Below are 23,452 nucleotides of genomic sequence, written 5' to 3' on the forward strand. Positions count from 1 at the left end.
TTGGTTTTTTCCTGGGAATTTAAGGATCGTGTATTATCAGAAAATCTAGTAAAGTAAATTCACCACCTAAAAAGATTACAGAAGAACACATCCACATGATTTTCTCAATGGATGCAGAAAAACCTATAAAATTTATTATCAGTTTCTTAAAGTCAATAATAAAAATTATAAAAGAACTATAATAATAAAAAGAGCTATACTAATAAGATTTTGTTACTGAATCAGGCAGAATGATACAACAGAATTAAGAGCCCAAAACCATACCCTCACACATGTGCAAATCTGATGTTCAACAGAGATTAAGTTACAAATCTGCAGGAAAAGTATTATTTAACAAACGGTGAGGGAAAAATTATTTATGTGGAAAAAAACATACCTATATTTCATACCACCATAGTAAAAACAAACAAAAAAGCCAACTTGTCATGGACTGAGACACAAAGCAAAACAAAAGAAAGAGAAAAAAATATTTATGACCTAAGGTATGAAGGATTTCTAAAGAAGATAACAGCCCAAGCTACTTTAAAAGAATATTGATGTTTGACTATATTCACATTTAAAATTTCTATTAAAAAATAAAGTGAAAGTTTACAAAGTATAAAAGATAATTACAACATATTAGTCTAGAAAGAATTACTATTCTCACTGATAAAGAATGCTCATAAATCAGGAAGAAAGACACACAGGTCAAATGTGCAAAGGGTATGGAAGGAAATTTCACCAAAAAGGAAACCTAAAGAGAGACTAAACAGAGAGAGGTACTCCATTAATAATCAAGGAAACAGGCTTAGTGACAATCAGAATCCATCAGATTTGTGAGAATACAGAAGCCTGAAGATGGGAAGTATTGGTGGGGGGTGTGACTAAGAAACACTATAACTGCTGGCTAACACAGAGTGCAATTAGTTGATATTTAGTAAATTTTAATTGTCATTTTCCTAAGATCCAGATATTCCTTTCCTGAGGGAAACTTTATCGTAGGGAATCTCTTGCCTATGTACACAAGGAGACAGTACACATCTGTTTATGGCAGCCATTCTGTTATAGTAAAACACTAGAGAACATCCCGAAAGTCAGCCAAGGGAGAAGGGCAAATAAATGCTGACATGTATTTACCAAATACTATTTACATGTTATATGATGTGACAGGCTAGGGTGCTTATAATGTTCTATTTTATCGGCATGGTAATTACTGTATTCACTTGTGCAAAGACATAAAACAGAACACTTAGGTGTTGTGTTCTTTTCTCCATGTTTCTTTAGAGAACATTAGCTAAGATCTTGGATTTTATCAACGTGGAATAAAAATCCACTATTCATATCTCTATATGTAAGTAGATCTAAATATACACCATATATAATACATTTTATATAAATTATATATTATATACACATGTACTTATGTATAACATCATACATTTATACATAACAAATATACAATGTATAATTTGAATACTTATATATGTTAAATATGTATATATGTGTATAGGTATGTATATGTAGGTATGTTTTTTGCATAAATTAATCTCATTATCTCCCAGATGATGTGTTATATCTGTCCTTTCAAAGTTTTTTGTCATCTAACTTTTCATTATATAATCATTTTAATAAAAAGACTGAGTCTCAGAATTTTATGAGTTGCCAAGTTTTCACAAGAAGCCGGTGGGCTAGATTCAAAATCAAGGTTCCCATCTCTGTCAGGAAATCTTTTACTTTTATTTGCTTTCAGCCCCTACTTCCAACCCCATTCACTGTCCATCCTTCTCTACCTCCCTGTCCTGGAAGTTTGATCTGTACACACTCTACCAACAGGTCCCCAGCCTCTGGCTCCTGACTGAATTTGACAAAAGGAAGCTCTCACAGGAGAAGGAAAGCAGAAGGACAATGGCATCTTCCCCAAGACCCCTTCCTCCCAGAGGTTAGCCTAGGGCTGGCTCTGTGACGTTGGGCTGACCTAGGCTATTGGTGGTCACAGCTCTTGTTACTCACTCCCTCCACAACTGCTCCCTCTGTTGCCCCTCTGGGCCCAGAGCCGATTGTCTTTCTGCAGTATGGGCATCGACTTGCGGCCTCCCTACATCCTGTCCAACCTTTGTAGATAACTCGTGCTGTAACCTTTTCTCAAATTAACCAGTGTGCCACTTGTTTCTTCCTGAGATTACAGGAAGAAACTGACTGATTACATCCTCAAGCTCAGTTTGAGGGAAAGAAACAACCTTGATTCTCATTTCTACCATTTTCTTAAGAGGTTTTCAATGTTTTTCCTGCCACTCCTCACCTCCACTTCTCTTTCTTAAAAAAGCATGGATTAGCCCACTCCTCTCAGCCTGTCCTTTATACCTAGAAGAATAGAAGTTTCCCCCCAATGCTATAGTCTTGGATTTATAAGGAAAAAACAAAGTATGAGGCTGGCTGGCAACCAGCTGGGTAATTCTAGGTCATCAAGCATTTGTGACAATGATTGGGCTTATTATAAAAGCCTGTGAAAACTATTGTTTTCTTGGCTAGGTTGCTGTGATTAAGGGAGATATTACTAGTTCAACAGAATTATTTTCCCCCACTGGACTAGCTATCTTTACCCTTTACTTCTTGCCCCATACCTCACTGTCCCCAAATGTTTCTACTCTGTAAATGAGATTAGGCAGCTCCAAAAATTATTTCAAATTCCTGGAGCAGTGTTCCATATACTGAAGTGTCAGTGGACAACTTCTCTGGGAATCCCAAGTGGATAGGGAGAAGAAAGGTTGTTAAAAATGCACATTCCCAGGTCCTACCCCAGACTTACTAAACCAGAATTGCTGGAGATTGAGCTCAGGAATCTTCATTTTAGATAATATCTCCAGGCAATTCTTAAACACTCTTAACAAGCTTAGAGGACAATTGCCCTAGAGAAACATCCAATGCATGACTTTTGTACTGATAGGCCAACATCCAAAATAATTCCTATATGGAAACACTAACTGGAATGATATGTTGACAGTTTTGTCCCTAAGGGTGCCAGATGACTAAATTTATGTCTTTCTCTACCTACAATATTTATTTGATGAAAGTAATTATTAACTCTACAGTGGAGTCCCATACTTCCTGACAAATCATGTCAGTTCAGCTAAGGATGGACTGCATGACAGCAAGAGTCCACCAACAAGGCTGTGATCTGAGACTGAAAATGAGTCTTTAAGGCAATAAAAATTTGTTAAGTAAATTCACATCTCAATTGCTTAACATTTAAAGAGACTCCATTTGAAACAACAATGAGGAACATTCTGTAGCAAATATTTATAATCCAAAGTACCTTCATTTGAGGTGCTATTCAAGCACGAGTTTATTTATCGTAAAGTGTGAGCTATACTGGAGCGAGTAGTCAATAAAAAGCAAGAATCATCAATAAATGTTTAATTTCACTTATGACAGCATTATCAGACAATCGTCTTGTCACTAAACAACCAGTAAAAGTCATTTTAATTAGCAATCTAATTAATACATGAGAGAAAAACTTACATAACTGGAAAAAGATGGTATGGGGGCTATCATTGTGTGATATGGTAGAAATGTTCTTACTAACTAATATTCTATTGTTCTGTAAGTTATTTTGTAGAAAAAAATGAAGATTTTATAAAAGTATGAAGACAACTTTTATTCTAAATGCTATGTAATAAACAAAGAGAATGCTATAAAAATAACAAAGAGAATTATACATACAAAAAATTAATGGTGTTTAAATACTGCTGATGAGCTCATCGATGATATTTACTTAAAAATTTTTTTATACCTTTAAATTTTTTCTATAATTAGCATATAATTCTTTTATATGCATAAAATAAATAATACACTATGATCAAAAAAGGCTGTCAAAAAGCTAAGAATTTCTTTTATATATATTCCGTGTAACTATGGCTTCAGGAAATCAAGTTATTATTAATTAGAGTTGGGGGATGCTAGTAGAGAACATCCAAGGCAGAAAAACACTCTGGAAACAATAATCTGTGGAGGCAGAGAATTGTAGAAATCAGTTTTGACTGTATACAATATTTAACAAAGCAGAAATTAAGTCTGTATGCATATGGTAATTGCATATGGTAATTGAAGATGAAATCTCACATTGATTGAAAAAAAACTAGCTACCTGCTCACTGATTGCAGAGTTCAGGGAAGAGTGATGTTCTGTCCTGTCAAGGTCAGGGCAAAAGAGATGATGAATTGTATTTGTTTGATCCGAGCAGACAGCTTTTGTTTCTAAGCTATTTGCATTGCTTTATTATTAAAGTTCTCTTCATTTCTGATTAATACATGAACTCTTCCAACAAAGACATATTAACATTAGCATTTTCTGAAAGGTCTACCTTATGCATCATTTCCATGGTAACCAGCCACTGCAGTTAGGCAGAGAGAAGACCTAATTCATTCTTTTAAAGTGCCACTGATTCATGTCTAATTCACATATGTGAGTGTGGGTGTGCTGTGGGTGACTGTGTGTATGCGTCAAGAAATGCATATGCATATAGATGCTTGAGTGTGGTAATCTCAGAGAATGGAAAAAACAACATTCTTCCACAAACAGGAAACCTTGAACTTTGCAGTTTGTCAAAGAAATATCACATGCTATTTATATTTGCAAATTTCTAATGCATACCATGGCTGAAAAAAATATGTAAAACTGTAAGCTCCTAGATATTTTAAGACCTCAAGATTTCACCCTGATATTGTTTTTAATAATTTTTAAAAGTCAGGCCAAAGTATTTGAGGTAAGAAACTACTTACACTTAACCTTTTTGGAAATTGTGTAGAACAGAATTAGTGAAGGAGGAATATGAGAATACTCAATAATGAAGAAAATGTACAGATATAGTTGTAATAATTACCTATAAAATTATGGTGACATTATCATCATCATTGTTGTAGCCAGCCTCCAAAATAGGCTCCGATGATTCCTGCTTCTTGGTATTCACACCCTCCTGTGATCCCTTCTCTATACCAGTGTTGGCATGATCCACAGCATATAGAAATGACGACATGTCACTTTAGAGATTAGGTTGAAAGACACCAAAGCACTGATCTTGGTTGTTCCCTCTCTTTATACGATAATTTGTTTTCGGGGAAGCTAGCTAGCATGTCATGAGCAGCCCTATGGAGAGGCCCAGATGCTGCAGAACTGAAGCTTCTAGTCAACAGCCATCTGAGTGATCTTGAAAGCAGACTCTCAAACCCAGTCGAACTTCTGGATGATGGCAGCCCTAGGCAATATCTTGACAGACCCTGAGCTGCAACCCCTTAGCTAAGCTCTTTCTGGATTCATGACCCTCAGAAACTATGTCAGATGATAAATGTTTTTTGTTTTAAGCTTTTGAGAAATTGGGGTAATTTGTTATATAGCAATTGATAGAGAATACAGACTTGAATACCAAGATAATATCCTAAATTTTGGAAATGGTTTTGGGATCAGGCAGTAGCAGAGACTGTAAAGGCTTTGAAGAGTGTGTTAAAAAATAAAAGCATAAATTGCCTTGCACAAATTACTACTGGAAATCCTGAACTTTAAGGAGTCTGTTGGAGCCCTTTAAGGGCTTAAAGGGAAGTAAGGAACATGACATTGAAAAGAGGAAGAAGAAGGATCCTTGTTATATAGTGGCAAAAGCTGCCTGCTGTGTTGTGGAAAGTTAAAGAAACAGGCTTAAGAGCATAGATGATCCAATTAAAACTTCCAAATAAAGTGTTGAAGGTGTCTTCTGATTTCTTCTTGCTGCTTATAGAAGATTGAAAGATATGACCTAACTGAAGAACTGTTAAAAACTAAAGACCTAGGACTTGATGATTCTGAAAACGTTCAGCTTCTCCAGATGGGAAGTAATGCTAAAATTAAGAAATGACTTCTGAGCAAACATCTAATCTAGGGCATTTCTGGAAAAACATGGTCTAAAGATAAAGTCAAGGGCGAAGCTGTAAAATCTTTTTAGGCCTTCAGAATGATCTAAGGTCTTGCCTCCGAATATTATTCCATGAGACAAAAGGCCAACTCAAGGTTTTGAAAGTGTGACTCACATGTAAAAAAGTAGGGGGGGTTTCAAAGAAACTTAAGGGTGTTGTTTGTCAACCTTCTTCCAAGTTAGAGAAAGGATTACCTTAAAGAGACTTGTCTGTTCTACTGGGGCCCAATAAGATTCACTTTGGACTGCCAAAGTTTTTAAAGAATATGTAACAAAAACACTGCCAAAGCAGTATAGAATTAAAAGAGGCTTTGTACCCCCCAAATTTTACTGGCAGGAACCAAGCTGAGAAAACTACTCAGCTATAAACACATCTATCCTTCTTAAAAAAATGAAAGTTGACCTAGAGCATGCAATCAATAGCCCAGAGGGTGGAGCTAAGAGCCATGGGCAAGAATAGGACTGAGATCTAATCAAGAATTTTCCAATATTTGTCCAGCTTGATTACAGACTTGCTATGGACCAGTGCCTATGTTCTCCTTTTGAATAGGCATGTTCACAATAGTTATCATGTGCCTATTCCACCATTGTATTTGGGTGTTTTAGGTACAGATAACTTATCTCTTTAGTTCACAGATGCATGGATTGAAAAGAACTATAATTAAGGAATTGGCTTAAATCGTACACATGAGGTACCTTATTTGCAACACTAGATCTGATTTTGATGATGAGATCGGGACTTTGACTTGATCTTGTAATTGGATGAGATTTTGGCAATCTTGGTGAGAGCAAATTTTTTTTGCATGTGGAAGAGGTGGAAATCACTAGGGACCAGAGGCAAACTATAGTAGCAGATTCTAAGATCTCTCCATTGACCATGCTTTGTACAGTTTTTTTCTAAAATATGTTCTGTTGGTCTGTGTGAATATGACAGAAATAGTGGTATATTACTCCTGAAATTAGTTATAAAAGACCCCTCTCCACCCCCCGCCCCCAGCTCTCTCTCTCTCTCTCTCTCTCTCTCTCTCTCTCTCACACACACACACACACACACACACACACACACACACCATTCATTTTGTGCCAAGTCATCTGCCATATTGTGAACAGCCTTATGGAGGGGCATCTGAATCTGAAGCATCTGGGCAAAAGCCACCAGAGTGATCTTAGAAGCATATCCTCCAATTCAATCATGCCTTCAGATGACTGCAGTCCCAGACATCATCTTAAATGTAACCTCATAAGAGACTCTGAGCCAAAAAAGACTGCAGCAAAGCTGGTGGTCTGGATATATAACCCTCAGAAACTGTGAGATAATATATGTCTGCCGTTTTAAGTCACTCAACCTCAGAGTAATTTGTTATGCAACAACAGATAACTGATACACTGGTTTAACTCCAATGGGGTTTCTTGGTAAGTCTATAAAAGATGCAGACATATGAAAATCACATATCTGGTCCTATATTTACTAATTTCTGAGTTAGTAGAAATAAAGGACAAATTAGAGGGCCATGGAAGAGAAGCCAAAGAAAATATATGGAAAGGTTTAGACCTACCTCTTTATGAGGTAAGAGAGAAGATTGTGGACCATGGAGTTGGTTAGAATGGGCCCAAATCTAGCTTTTCCAATTCCTGTGTATGTCCTTGGGGGAACCATTTAATCTTTTTTTGCTTCAGTTCCTCATCTTTAAAAGAGGAATAAGGTCTTTTCATGGATGTTATAAAAATTAAACTCTTTCACTTATTCAGTACACTTCACTGAAGGTCATGTACCAGGTACTAAAGAGAGGAAGGAGTGGAAGAGACTTGGTCTTTTCTCTTGTGTGTGGATTTTACAGTCTAGTGGAGGAGATAACTATTAGACAAATTGTCACACAACTATTTATATCATGTTTGCTACTCATGCTGTAAGAGAAAACATGGAGTTCTGTGAAAGTGTTAAACATCTGCCAAAGCCTCTCTAGGGAGTAAAGAAATCATATTTAGATTGAGTCTTAAAGGAAGAGGAATTGGTTAAGTGAAGATAGATGGAAGAACGATGCAGACAGATGGAATAACATACTCCAAATCTCAGAGCTAAGGGGAAGTTTGAAAGTCTAAAAAAAGGTTGAAGTTTAGTCACTGAGGTGTGGGTAGCAGTATAATGTCACTCTAGAGAACTGGACAGCAGCCAAATGATGCGCAGGGCTTGAGAGGTACCTCAAGGATTTTGAATTTTATCTTGATAGCAATGGATAGCATTAAAAGAATTCAAGAGTAGAAGTGTCATGGTTTTTTTTTTATTTTTACTCTGTATGTTCTATATTGGATGGTGGCAAGATTGAATCACAGGAGGTGAATCAGTGGGCTAATGAAGTACTCCAGGCACAGGGAAATGAGAGGCTTGAATGATGGTGGTGGCCTTGGAGATACACGGAAGTAAGAAGATTCAAGTATTTTTATGTAAACTTTTTATCCGCTTTCCTTATCTCACAAATTTAATCACCATTCATGCAACTGCTCAAGCCAAAATCTTCAGTTATGCTTGACTCCTTTCTTTTTCTCACTCCCCAAATCCAGTCATGTAAGCTTTACCCTGTAAATGAATCCCAGTTTCAGTCTCATCTCAGCCTTTCCACCTATACTACTACCACCTTGACCAAGGCATATACTATCTCACCTGGGCCATTGCAACAGTCTCCTAACTAGTCTCTGGGTCCACTTTTGCCTCCCAAGTCTATTTTCCATGAACTCTCCGAAATGATCTTTAAAACATGCAATTTGGTTAATGTCACTCCACTGTTCCAACAACTCCAGTGTTTTTTCATCATGCCTGGAACAGAGCCAAACTTCCTAACATGGCCTTTTGGCTCCCATGTGATCAGACCCCTCACAACCTCTCTGACCTGCATTGTACCCTCTTGCTCAGTGCTACTGCCTGTTCACACTGCCTTATTGATGTTCCCAAAACATGCTGAGTTTATTACCATTTCAGAACCTTTGGATGTGCTCCTCCTGCCTACATTTCTCTTCTCAGATCTTCCTGAGATTGTCTCTTTTATATCATTCAAGTCTCAATGAAAAAGAACCTACCTCTCATCCTTTTACTTTGCTTTTGTTTCATAGTCTTAAAGAAGTCTACAAGTAATTTTACTCAATTACTCTTTTATCTGTCTACCTTTATTTTTTTTTAATTTTATTTTTTTAACGTTTATTTATTTTTGAGACAGAGAGAGACAGAGCATGAATGGGGGAGGGTCAGAGAGAGAAGGAGACACAGAATCCGAAGCAGGCTCCAGGCTCTGCGCTGTTAGCACAGAGCCCAACATGGGACTCGAACTCACAGACCGCGAGATCATGACCTGAGCCGAAGTCAGAACTTCAACCGACTGAGCCACTCAGGCGCCCCATTATCTGTCTACCTTTAAAGAAAGTCAGCTCTTTAAGGACAAAACTTTGATGCTGCTGCAACCTATGTCTAACATATACTTACAAGATATGGATTGGAAGAACAAATACTGTTGAAATACCCGTATCACCCAAGCAAATCTACAAATGTAATGCAATATCTACCAAAATGCTAACACCATTTTTCACAGAACTAGAAAAAATAATCCTAAAATTTCTATGGAAAAACAAAAGACCCTAACTAGCAAAGCAGTCATGAAAAAGAACAAAGCTGGGGTATCACAATCCCAGATTTCAAGATATCCTTCCAAGCTATAGTAATACAAACAATATGGCAGTGGCACAAAAATAAATAAATAGATCAACAGAACAAAATAGCTCAGAAATAAACGCATGCTTACATGGTTAATTAGTCTATGATGAAAGGCAAGAATGAACAATGGGGAAAAGACAGTCTCTTTAACAAATGTTGCAGGGAAAACTGATATCTACATGCAAAAGAATGAAACTGGGCCACTTCCTTACACCATACACAAAAAAAATCTCAAAATGGATTAGGAACCTAAACGTGAGACCTGAAGTCATGAAATTCCTAGAAGAAAACATAGGCAGTAATTTCTCTGACACTGGCCATCACAACATTTGTGAAGATGTCTCCTGAGGCAATGGAAGCAAAAGCAAAATTTAACTGTTGGGACTTCACCAAAGTAAAAGGGTTTTATACAGAGAAGGAAGCCATTAGCAAAACAAAAAGGCAACCTACTGAATGGAAGAAGACATATGCAAATGATATAGACAATAAAGCGTTAATATCCAAAATGTATAAAGAATGTATACAACTCAATACCCCCCCAAACCTAATCTGATTAAAAATGAGCAAAGTATCTATATAGACACATTTTCCAAAGAAGGCATACAGATAGCTAATAAACATATGAAAAGATGCCCAACATCACTCACCATAAGGGAAATGCAAATTAAAACCACAGTGAGAAATCACTTTACACTTGTCTGAATGGCTAAAGTGAAAAAGACAAGAAATAACAAGTGTTGACAAGGATGTAGGGGAAAAAAGAGCCCTTGTGCTCTGTTGGTGGGAATGCAGATTGGTACAGCCATTGTGGAAAACAGTATGAAGGTTCCTCAAAAAATTAAAAATAGAATTACAGGGATCCAGTAATTCCATATCGAGTATTTAACCCAAAGAAAATGAAAACACTAATTTGAAAAGATACGTGCATCCCTATGTCTATTGCAGCATTATTTACAATAGCCAAGACATGGAAGCAACCCAAGTGTCCCTCCATAGATGGATGAATGAATAAAGAAGATGTGGCATATATATACAATGGAATATTAGCTATGAAGAATAATGAAGTCTTGCCACTTGGAACAACATGAATGGACCTAGAAGGTATAATGCTAATGAAATAAGTCAGAGAAAGACAAATATCATATAGGATTTCACATTTCACACATATTTGGAATTTAAGAAACAAAACAAATGAACAAAGAAAAAAAAGACCAAAAAAACTAAACTCTTAAATACAGATAACTGGTAGTTGCCAGAGGGGAGGTGGGTAGGGGAGGGATGAAATAGGTGAAGGGGATTAAGAGTACATTTATCTTGAGCATTGAGAAATGTATAGAATTGTTGAATTATATTGTATACTTAAAATGAAGTCTGTAACCAAAACAACTACCTTTTCCCTAAATCTGATTTAATTATGCCCTTGACAACTTTGTTAGTGAGTTATTGTTGTTATCAAATAAAATGGAAGCCTTGGTGTGTGTGTGTGTGTGTGTGTGTGTGTGTGTGTGTGTGTGTGTGTGTATGAGATTCATAATAGCGACTTTTGAATAAGTGGAAAATTAATACGGGAAGCGTCTCTACATCTTTAAAAGGACTGTGGTAAACACACTTAGGAGAGCCGCTCCTGATTCCCATCTGATGGTTGTCACACCCTCTATAATCCTCTTCTCCTGAGTGTAGGTAGATCTGTGCCTTTCTTATAACCAACAGAATATCAGAAAGGTGATGAGATGTCATGCCTGTGATTATGTTATATTATAAAGTTTCTGTAGTCGTAGGCTGTAATTAGATTTTCTCTGCCCTGTTGTAAGGTAACTATGGAGAGGGCCACATGGCAGTGGACTGTGGGCAGCATCTAGAAGTTGAGAGTAGGCCCCAGACAATTGTCAACAGGAAAACAGGAAGCTCAATCTTCGGCCAAGAACCTGAGGCAGCTTGTATATGATCTTTCCCTGGTTGAACCTGTGATGACACCACAGTCAATCCTGACATCTGGATTTTAGCCTGGTCAGACCCGAGAGCAGAGAACCCAGCTAAATTGCATTTATATTTCTGACATACAGAAATAGTGAAATAATAAATGTAAGTTGTTTTAAGCCAGTAAATTGTTGTAATTTGTTACACAGCAGTAGAAAACTAATATAAGAACCATAGTCAGAAATTACAGAAAAGCAAACTTTGGTCAAATATAAGAAGGACATGACACTAAATAGAGCTATCTAAAAACGAAATGAACTTCATTCAAGAGTACAAGATTCCTCATTGCTGAAAGTGTTCAGGTGGTGAAAATGTTGTCAGGATGGAGTTGGTTATCTTCACAGGGCTCTTCCACAGAAAAAATGATATGATTTTAGGGGCGCCTGGGTGGCTCAGTCATTTAAGTGTCCAACTGATGATTTCTGCTCAGGTCATGATCTCACTGTTTATGGGTTTGAGCCCAACCCCTGCTTGGGATTCTCTCTCTCCCTCTCTCTCTCTCTCTCTCTCTGTCCCTTCCCACTCTCTCTCTCAAAATAAATAAGTAAAGAAAAAAATTATATGATTTTAAGTACCCATTATCACTAATGACCTAGTACAGTAAATCCTATGAAAAAATACAATCTCTGCTTACACAACTAATGTTACTGTCACTTTCATATTCTCAACCAGCAAAAGATCATTCAACTTAGGACCCTTGCCTATTTTAAAGTCCAAAATAAAGACACAAAGATAAACTCTTTGCATATTATTTTTTAAAAGCACAATATAGTAGTATTTGGGTTAAAAAGCTATTATATTCATATAACTTCATGCTTTCAACAATTCTAAGAAATCTTTAAAAAATGCTATACCCATGTAGCCTGGTTCTGGTGCCAGAAGGAGGTAGATCATTTAAAAATTACCAAATGAAAAGGTAAGATAAAACTGAAAGGAAATATCTGTGGATAAGTCCATGGATGAAAGGACTTGCATCCAGAATATATTAAAAAACTCCTACAATTCAATCATAAGGAGATGAACAACCCAGTTAACATGTGGGCAAGAGGGTTGAATAGACATTTCACCACAAAAGATATTCAAATAGCTAATAAGCACCTTCACACAATTAGTCATTAGGGAAAATATGAACTAAAATCACAATCAGATCTCACTTTACACCCACTAGGATGGCTACAGGAAAAGAGACAGTGCTGCCAAGGATATAGAGAAACAATGATCCCTCATGCGTTTCGGATGGGGACGTAAAATGGTGCAGCCATTTTGGAAAAGAGTTTGGCAGTTTCTTAAAAAATTAAACATAAATTTGCCATACCACCCAGCCATTTTACACCTAGGTATCTACTTAGGATACCAGAACTGAAAACATATGCCTGCCCAAAAACTTGTATGTAACTGTTCATAGCAACATTATTCATAATAAACAAAAAGTCAAAACAACCCAAGTATTCATCTACTGGTATATAACTCAAATGTGATATATCCATACAATAGAATACTATTTAGCAGTAAAAAGGAGGGAACAACTTGTACATGCTGTAATGTAGATAAACCTCTACAGTATTATGCTAAGTGAGAGAAGCCAGATGTAGAAGATCATATATGGTATAACTCAATGTATTTGAAAATTCCATTAAATTCAACTATATAGACAGAAGATACATTAAGTGATTATCTGCAGCAGGGCGACCATCTGGGAGAGACTGAAATGGGTATAAGGGATATTTTTGGGTGATAGAAATGTTCTGAAATTGGATTCTGGGAGTAGCTGCACAGTTCTATAAATCTGCTAAAAGTCATTAAATTGTATACTTCAAATAAGTGAATTTTATGGCATGTAAATTACACATCAAGTTCGAGTGTAGAGATACACAGTCTCAGGGACTCCTGGCAGTTAAGTGTGGTTTCTAGTTGGGTTCAAAGCAAACCTCATAAATTCAGTCTTCCACCATTTCAATGGAGAACAAGAAGAAGTGGCTTAATGTTTGTCTCAAGGGAAGGCATTTTTAAGCAAATTTACCACACACACAAGCTAAGGAGGATGGTGTTGTAGCCTTTACAAAGAACAGCCTTTTCAATTCTCTATGCATACTTTAAAAGCATCCATTTTAATACAAGGATCAGATAAAATGTGTAAAATTTTTTACACATTAAAATAGCGGATCTTGTCACATCCCTGCAGCATGGTATTTGATAGCATAATTTGAGGTTCTGCATTTAAATATTTAAAATATAATCTAATTCAGACATCTCATTATCAGATGTCTGCCCACTTCCACCCAAGTTTGTTTAAATGAGAATAATTCATAGCACATTTCTGGAATTATTAATCTAATTATACTATGACCAAGAATACACATATCATGCACTGACACTTACTAAGGAACAGAGACCATGCAAGTAGCTAAATACGTATATCTAACTTTGAGTGACCAGGGAAATATTTTTGCCCCGAACATTGCAATCATGTACCTGGAATGTGATGGGCCTCTTTCCTGGGAAGTTTGGGAGGACAGGCTTCCATCAAAGGAGTTTCCACGGTGGCAGCCTGAAATGGTGGCCTTGGGAGAGATGGGATCTGACTGGAATGTTTCACAGACCACCTGGAATCCCTTCGGGAGGGGGAGATAGCAGATTAGTTCTTCTTTTTATTTTTTCTTTAGGTATATCCTTTAGAATTAGCTATCATATGACATACATTGTTTTTTAAAATAGAAAATTTTTCTTTGTAACACAGCTAACTACAATGTCATAGACCAAGGGACTTTGCCTTCATTTAAGAGGGAATGGAAACACTTCTAGAGAACAATGTATACCATTTTAAGCATTCAGGTGAGTACTTTCATATATGTTATTTCATTTTGCCCTTGATTCTTTTCTTTTTAACTTTTATATCCAGTAGCTGCCGGGGAAGAGTTATAAACCAAAAACTCATCAAAGATATGCCAATACTGAGATGAACTGAATAGTACCGTCACTCATTAAAGGAAGATGTGATACATTTTTCCAATTGGATACGATGATCTTTTTTCTGATTTGTTATGCACAAGTTCAGTCATTTTCTTACAGAGTAGTTTGTTTTAATTACATTTAGCTAATAAATGTAACTCTGCTCAGGAAATATGACATTATCTTTCCATAGGTGTTACAGATGAAATTCTTCACTCAAGTGTAAAGACCCTCAGCTTATCATAGTACTTTAGTCCTTATAATTTCCATCTTCATATGTAAAATAAGAAAGCACTGTCCAGTAATGATGCATAGAGGGACCAATACGGCTAAAAATTTCATAAAATAAGTCTTCCGAACTAGATCGAAAACTCCCTTAGCATGAGTATGCTATGTGTGCCTCATGTTAGGCAATTTGAGAGATAAAAAGTATTGCATAAACCTGAACCTTGAAATCAAGAACTTATGGTTAAATTTTAAGACAAATGAATGTAGATTAGAGTAGCATGTCCAACAGAAATGTAATACAAGCTACAAAACATGAGACACACACCTAAGATTAGAAATATTAGAAAATGAAATAGGTGAGATTAATTTTAACAATATATTCTGTGTAACCCCAAATTATCACTTCAACATGTAATTGCTATAAAAATTATCATCAAGATGTTTACATTTTTTCCCCTCCTAAGTTGTCAAAGTTCAGTTGTACATTTGATACTTACAATACATCTCAGTTCAGACCAGCCTTATTTCTTTTTTTTTTTTAATGTTTATTTCTGAGAGAGAGAGAGAGAGAGAGAGAGAGCGAGCACGAGTGCATGAGTGGGGAGGGGCAGAGAGAGAGGGAGACTCAGAATCTGAAGCAGGCTCCCGGCTCCGAGCTGTCAGCACAGAACCCAATCCGGGGCTCGAACCCACCAACTGTGAGATCATGACCTGAGATGAAGTCTGACTCTTAACCGACTGAGCCACCCAGGTGCCCCCAGACTAGCCTTATTTCAAGTATTCAGTAGCCACATGGGCCTAGTGGCTACCATATTGGGCAGTGCAGATTTAGAATAATTAGACGGGAGTTCATGGGGGAGTTGAAATCTTAATTGGTCCTTAAAAGAAAGATAAAATGTAGACAGGCAATGAGGAGGAAAGATAACATTCCACTTAGAGGAAACAATCTGAGCAAAGACCCAGAGGCTAAAGAAGCATGCTCTGTATATTGGAAGCAGGGCTTAAATAACTGAAGGTGTAAACAAAGTCACTGAAGAAAAATGCTGCCAGGTGGTAGAAGGCACGGAGAGGCAGGGAGAGGAGTTTGGTCTTGAAGTGATGGAAAAAAAAAATCCACTAGAGGTTTCTAGGGAACAAGGATATAAAGAATGGCACCTTGCATATAATAAGCCTCTGTGGAATAAGTTAATAAATAAATGATGCATTAGGAAGATTAGTCAGGCATTATTAAGTGGTATTTATGTGAAGCAGGAGAGGCTAAAGGTAGAAAAATCCAATTAGGTGGTTCCAGCTGCAATCTAGTTTTGAGGACCTGGATTTAGAGGGCAGTGGCGGGCATAGAGAATAAAGAGCACATCTGAGCCACATTACAAGATAAAACGACGTGACTCAGCAAGAAATCAAATTGAGAGGACTAAGGAGTACAAAACAGGAGATATATTTTGTTGTATCTAAGATGTCAGCAGTTATAAGATACACCATTTTTTTATGTGCAATTAAGAAGGAAAAAAAAAAACTCCGTTAGCTAAACTAGGACACTTTCCAGTGAGGACTTTCTCTAATATACTTATTACAAGCACTATCTTAGACTTATTTAGGTGTAGCTTTTGATTATACATCCATTCTGTGTATATGTAAAAAGGAAGATATAAGTGAAATAAATTGATGTAGGTATTCTTGAAATTTCTAAGTTTCAACTCAAGGGGGAGAGGGGAAAATGCGTGATGGGCATTGCGGAGGGCACTTGCTGGGATGAGCAGTGGGTGTCGTATGTAAGCGATGAACCACGGGAATCTACCCCCAAAACCAAAAGCACACTGTACACACTTTTTTGTTATCTAACTTGACAATAGGTTATTTTAAAAAAATTTTTTAATTAAAAAATTTAAAAAATTCCACTCAGAGTTTTTGATATATGTCTTTCTATAGAGTAACTTCCTCTGTGTCAAAAATGTTATTTCTTAAACGAGTGCTCCACTATTCCCTCTGACATATTTTTCTAAGCCACTAATCCCAATTCTACAAATTTAAATGCCAGAAATGACAAATTCATGCTGTACAAGAATGACAACCATATTAGTACCATTACCAGGCAGGGAGATTTTAAGAAGTCAATATAATCAAACACATCTGATTTCACGTACGTTAAAAGTAAAAAAAATGTGTATATATATATATATATATATATATATATATATATATATATATATTAGAATAGATAAAATAGAGCATATAAATCACAGTGTCTATATTTAGCAATAGTTCAGTAAACATTAGCTATAATAGGACTCTAAAATTTCCAGTTTTGAGGCTAAAAAGGATGATGACACTGCTGACAGTAATGCATCAGTTAGAAAGAGGATCCAATGTTCATGGAAAGCAGCAAATTGTATCTTGCACATGTTGGACTGGAAATGAAGACAGGTCATCTAAAACCACACTAAGCTAATGGCAGTAGTCATAGCTATGTGGCTTCAAACCACCCTGGCCTTCATTTCTTTCTTTTCCAAATCAAAGAATGCTTGAAAATTTTTCACTGAATTATAGTCTTTTTTTATTACATATATTCTGTTTTTATGTGGATTCGTCTTGATTTTTCATGAAATTTTATATTACCTAAGGGATAGGACTATACATTATGCCTCCTTTCTACTTTCTCCCTCCTCCCCACCTGCTGCAGCATTATCTTACCTATATTACGATTGCCTAAAAAATATTAGAAGATTTTGATACTTTATGTGGGATGAATAATGATAACTAACATTTATTGAATGTCACATGTTAGCTATTGAGACAAAGCACTGCTAATTACACTTTAACCATTGAGACAGAACACCCCTGATTATTCACTAGGCATGGAGATAAAGCACTGCTGATTACACTTGCCACAAAGATAAAGTACCAGTCATGCATTGTCTTGTTTCAGGCTTCCCACACTGGGAAAGTGCATAAAATTATTTTCCATACTTGACAGATAGTAAAGTTGAGACTTCTTAAAGTTTTATATTCAGGAGTAGGAGCTTGATCTGAAACCAAGTAGTATTATTCTAGAACTCATGTCTTATCTTTCACACTACACCACACCCAGGGAATGACCACCTCATTTCTTCCTAGGATCACAATAAACTCACCTCTTGATGGCTTGGGTCTTGATTTGGTGATTCACAGGTTTGACTTTGACTGTTGATAGGAGAGCTTCTCTTAGCTGCAAAGATGGAAGAAATATCATCGCAAAATTTATAAGATTACAATATGCTCATTTTATTAAATAATTTCTCAAAAAATAATTTTTACATATCATTGTCATTCTGAAAGAAGATATTTAGTAGCATATATTATAAAAGAAATCAAATAACCAATTAAAAAAATCTTAGTATTGCTAGGTTATCATAACAATGTAGATTTCTTCATCTATTCACTCTGACTCAAAAGGCTATTGGTGCTAAAAAGTTGGCAATACTAAATTTAATAATGGTTAACATCTATATGGTACCAAATATCTGCCACATTCTTTTTAAGTCACTTTACAGGGGTGACTGGGTCGATCAGTCAGTTAAGCATCCAACTCTTGATTTCGGCTCAGATCATAACCTCATAGTTTGTGAGGTTGAGCCCCGCACTGGGCTCTGTGCTGATGGTGCAGAACCTGCTTGGGATTCTCTCTCTCCCTCTCTCTCTCTCTGCCCCTCCCTGCTCTCTTTCTCTTTTATTTTTTAAAAACTAAAGAACTTTACATATACAGTGCTCCTCTCTTATCTGCAGGGGGTCTTTTCCAAGTGGATGCCTGAAACTGCAGATACTCCTGAACCCTACATATACTGTTTCCTATACATGCATACCTATGATGAAGTTTAATTTATAAATTACACAGAGTAAGAGATTAACAACAATCACTAACAATAAAATAGAACAATTCTAACAATATACTGTCATAAAAGTTATGTAAATGTGGTCTCTTTCTCTTTTAAAGTACTTTATTGTACCATATTCACCCTTCTTAGGATGATGTAAAATGCCTACATGAGGAGATGAAGTGAGGCGAATGATGTAGCCATTGTGACATAGTGTTAGGCTACTACTGACCTTCTGACGGTTTGTCAGGAGGAGCGAATCATCTGTTTTTGGACCATGGGTAATTGAGACCGCAGAAAGTAAAACCACAGATAAGGGGGGAACTACTGTCTCAACTCATTTAACCTTTACAATAACCCAATAATAACATACGGTAAATTATTAGATTCATTTTACAGATAAAGACACTAAGGCACAAGAAGTTGAACTTGCCCAAGATCATCTGGCCTTTACATGAAGTTTCCAGCCTAGGCTGTCTGGCTCCAGGTTGTGCTTTTATGACCACCTTAAGCTTGCCTTACGGCAAAAGTCAAATCAGTTACATTTTTCCTGAGGATTGGGAACAGTAGGAAGTGACGATGGCCATGCTGTATTGGAATTGTGAATAAAACAGATGCCGAGAAAGTGATTTACCAAGGTCACAAAACAAGAGACCTAGGGAATGTCATCCACCCACGTGTCGTTGCTTTTTCTTCTAGCCACGTGTCTGAGCTGGGTTTAATCTCACCTCAGATGCTGGGCACCATTTCACATCCACAGGCATCAGGCAGAGGGGAAAAGAACCCACTTTGAATATCATCCCAAGGCAAAAGGATGTTGGAGTGAACAGCCCCAGTGATTCATGAGGGACACTATTTCCTAACAGTTTTTAATACATCTGTTAAATGATAGTTTATGTATTAATGAGAGAGAGAGAATGACCTAAATGTAAAGTGACCTCTTAATTCATAAGGAAAGTGATAGGACTTAACAAATATGAAAAAAATCCTTAATCAGCATAATGATATGGCTTTTTCAGTAATAGTTTTGTTTTACTGTAGCATATTTTATTTTCCTTTGTCTTATTTCTATTGTTTTCAGTTTTTTAATATTGTACATCTGTCTTCACTCTCAGATTGTTTTAATTTTGTGAAATTAACCTCATTCTATCCAGGGAATCTAAGTAGATCACTTCTGGCTATGACATCTTTAGGTCCTTGCTATTTGAATGTTATGACAGACTGTTACTCTTGAATTTATAATTTATTTCACTAGTTAAAGTATTGTTCACATATTAATTCTGGAATTAGTCTACTTTCACTATATGAAAAATTGTATCTTTTGTGTGAATTACTATAAGCAAACATGATTTGTCACTATGAGCATGTTACCATCTTTTGTTCAGAAAATCCTTTAACATACTATGTACCTTGCAAAGGTATGTTACTTGATAGGGGGAAAGTATGTAAAAACTTGTTTATGGCTTCCTTCCCCTTACAAAGCTTTTTTACATGTGTAATATTCCATTGTCTGTAGAAAAACCTTGGAAGTAAGCAAATGATGTATATATATCATGCCTCTATATATTTACCACACAATTTATCTCTTTCTAAATGTTATTATTGATGCCAAAATTTTGGTTGGGAATAGAAGGATTGAATTTATAAAGCACTCACTATAAAATGGGTACTTTATGTGGATTCTTATTTACTCCACACAATGAGGCCATATAAGGTGGTATTATTATCTCCATTTTAAAGAACTAGAAACACTCAGAGAGGTTAGGTTACATACATAGTAAGTGATACATCTGGAGTGAAGCCTGAGCTTTCCAGGCACTTTTCAAGCTATCATTTATTACTCTTTCTACAATTCACCAATAAAATTATTTCATTAGACAATTCCTGTAGTGAAATGCTTTGATAGCAAATAAGCACTAAGGTAAGATTGTTAAGGATCTATGACTCTGTCTACTATAATGATTATGAAGATATAATAATAATAATAGCTTATTTACTTACTTTGTGCCTGGCATTCTTCTAAGCAATTTTATATATAATTAATTCACTTATTCTTCATAACAACCCTGAATGTTGTAGCAACATTATATTTTAACTCTTGTTTTACACATGAGGAAACTGAAATATAAGAAGTTTAAATGACTTATCCAAAGCCACACAACTCAGTAGCATGTGCCCCTGGTTTAGAGTTTCTCATCATATGTAAATGAGCCCTGTGCCCAGGGCATTTACATAATAACTTTCTAGAGAAATTTTCTTCCTCTTGGTTTTCTTCCTTCCTTTCTTTCTTCCTTCCTTCCTTCCTTCCTTTTGTTCTTTCTTTCTTTCTTTCTTTCTTTCTTTCTTTCTTTCTTTCTTTCTTCTTTCCCTTTCTTAGAATTTAAATCCAAGTTAGTCAACATATAGTGTAATAATAATTTCAGGAACAGAATGAAGTGACTCATCACTTACATATACTACCCAGTGCTCATCCCAACAAGTGTCCCCCATAAGGCCCTTCACTCCTTTACCCCATACCCCCACCCAACACCCCATCAGCAACCCTCAGTTTGTTCTCTGTATTTAAGAGTTTCTTATGGTTTATCTCCTTCTCTGTTTTTATATTAGTTTTGCTTTCCTTCCCTTATGTTCATCTGTTTTGTATCTTAAATTCCAGATATGAATGAAATCCTATGATATTTGACTTTCTCTGACTGACTTATTTCACTTAGCATAATACACTCTAGTTCCATCTACGTTGCTGAAAATGGCAAGATTTCATTCTTTTTGATCGCCAAATAATATTCCATTACACACACACACACACACACACACACACACACACACACCACATCTTCTTTATCCGTTCATCAGTTGATAGACATTTGGGCTCTTTTGTTTTGTTTTGTTTTATGTTTATTTATTTATTTTGAGAGAGAGGGAGAGAAGTGGGGAAGGGCAGACAGAGAGTGAAAGAGGAAATCAATCTTAAGCAGGCTCCATGCTGTCAGCCCAGAGCCTGATGCAGGGCTCAAACTCATGAACAGTGAGATCATTGCCTCAGCCAAAATCTAGAGTCAGTTGCTTAACGGACTGAGCCATCCAGGTACCTCATTCCTCTTGGTTCCTTAAGGGCAAATCATTTCATCACCCTTACTCCTGCATATGAGGGAGTCTGCTAAGACCATCCCACTGGGCATCCAAATTACGAACCTGTAATGATGTTCCTGATGGGTTTCACCAGTGCTGTGAAGCCAGAGACTTCGGGCTGTCTGTGCTCCCACATGGGCTGCCATATAACAAGCCCGCTGGCCAGTCGGAACGTAAGGTCCGATTCCTGGGGAAAGAGAAGATCTATGTCCAATAACTGGCTTGTAAGACCTGGTTGAAAGGACCAGTCATTGCAATGATTAATATCATTCACAAGATTATTGTCAAGGTACGTTGGGTTGATCTTCTAGACCTTCTTCCATCACTCAGATGAGTGTTTCTAGGGTAAACCAATAGCCCTGTTATCATCACAATTACTATGGAAACCACAGTGGTGTGCTTTTGGCAACATTAAAAATTAAAATGCAGCTTTGGGCAAATCATGAAACACAATTACTGTTTTGTGTTAGCAGTGATCAAGGCCTGTTTATTTTAAGAGTCTCGACAGATCTCTTGTGGTTATTGTTGTTATTCCTCTTAAGTATTTAATTGTCCTTCTCTTTCCCTCTTAAATCAATATTCTCAGATATTGGCTATTTTGACTTGTTAATTCTCCAATCCATCTCTTGTTTTTGCATTTCATATAACCAGGAACATATATTTAGGCCCTTCTAGTATATTGTTTTGTTATGTTGTTTCTCAACAATCTTTAATCCCTGGAGGGCAGGGATCTATCAGATATCCTCCCTCTTCCATAGCACCCGGCATCATCACAGTGCTTAATACAGTATTAGAAACTAGGTGCACAATAGGAGCTCAGTAAGTACTTGCTGAGTTGCACAGACCTCACAACTCATACTCATTCAGTCTATCTACAACTTAAGCTCTCTTCCAAGGAGCACATTTTCTGCTTCATTGTTACATAATTTAAAATGCAATCTCATATTATGTAAATAAAAATACATTACATTCTGAAATTACATTTTAAACAACTCAGCCACTGACTGGAATTAAAATAAAAAGTTTAAAAAAATAAATTAACAACCCAGTCTCTCAAAAAAACATAGAGATGGAATCAGAGAATGTTATCACAGATTAATGAACACAACCAAGACCTAGAGATTCACTTAGGGCAGTGATTTGCAACCCTAGCTTGCATATTATAATCATCTAGGCAGCTTTGGAGGCCCAGGTGTCACTTCCTCCCCTGCCCAGACCAATTAAATTAGAATCACTCAGTTCTTGGCTGACTTTCATGTGTAGCCATGGTTGAAGACCAATGATCTAGAAGGATAAGATGTAGGAAGAAATTGTAAAAAATAAATAAATAAATAAATAATAAATAAATAAAATAAAAGGAAAGTGATCCTGAAAATGGTGAATCACCGTGGCTCAGTGTCAAAGGAAACTTCAGCTAGAAAGGTTGATAAAATCCACACATTGATACCGAAAGGCCTCTTCTGTAAGCTATAGACTAAGATCCTGGCACTACAGCAGTGCCCACAATGGGAAAGCATCTAGAACTCCCTACAGAGGTATTAGGAAAAGCATGTAAAGCACTTGGCCAAATTCAGTCAACATTCATTCTACAAATATTTGTAGACCACCTACTGCATACCTGCTACTATTCTAAGTTCTGGGCTAGAACAGTGAACAATGCATACAAAAATTCCTGCTCTCCTGGTGCAAAAGAGAAGA

The 23,452-nt window shown here is 36.5% G+C and overlaps 1 protein-coding gene across 1 annotated transcript in view; it reads right to left on the reverse strand.

Annotated features, from left to right (window-relative positions):
* UNC80 (unc-80 homolog, NALCN channel complex subunit) overlaps nt 1-23,452 on the reverse strand; it is a 225,344-nt gene that overhangs the window by 188,599 nt on the left and 13,293 nt on the right. The window contains 3 exon segments of the mRNA XM_053905349.1: nt 14,070-14,209; nt 17,906-17,979; nt 21,818-21,941. Of these exon segments, the coding sequence (XP_053761324.1) occupies nt 14,070-14,209; nt 17,906-17,979; nt 21,818-21,941 (338 nt within the window).

This window comes from Panthera pardus, unplaced genomic scaffold (assembly GCF_024362965.1).
Source record: "Panthera pardus isolate Hobbes unplaced genomic scaffold, ASM2436296v1 HiC_scaffold_10, whole genome shotgun sequence".
Taxonomy (NCBI): Eukaryota; Metazoa; Chordata; class Mammalia; order Carnivora; family Felidae; genus Panthera; species Panthera pardus.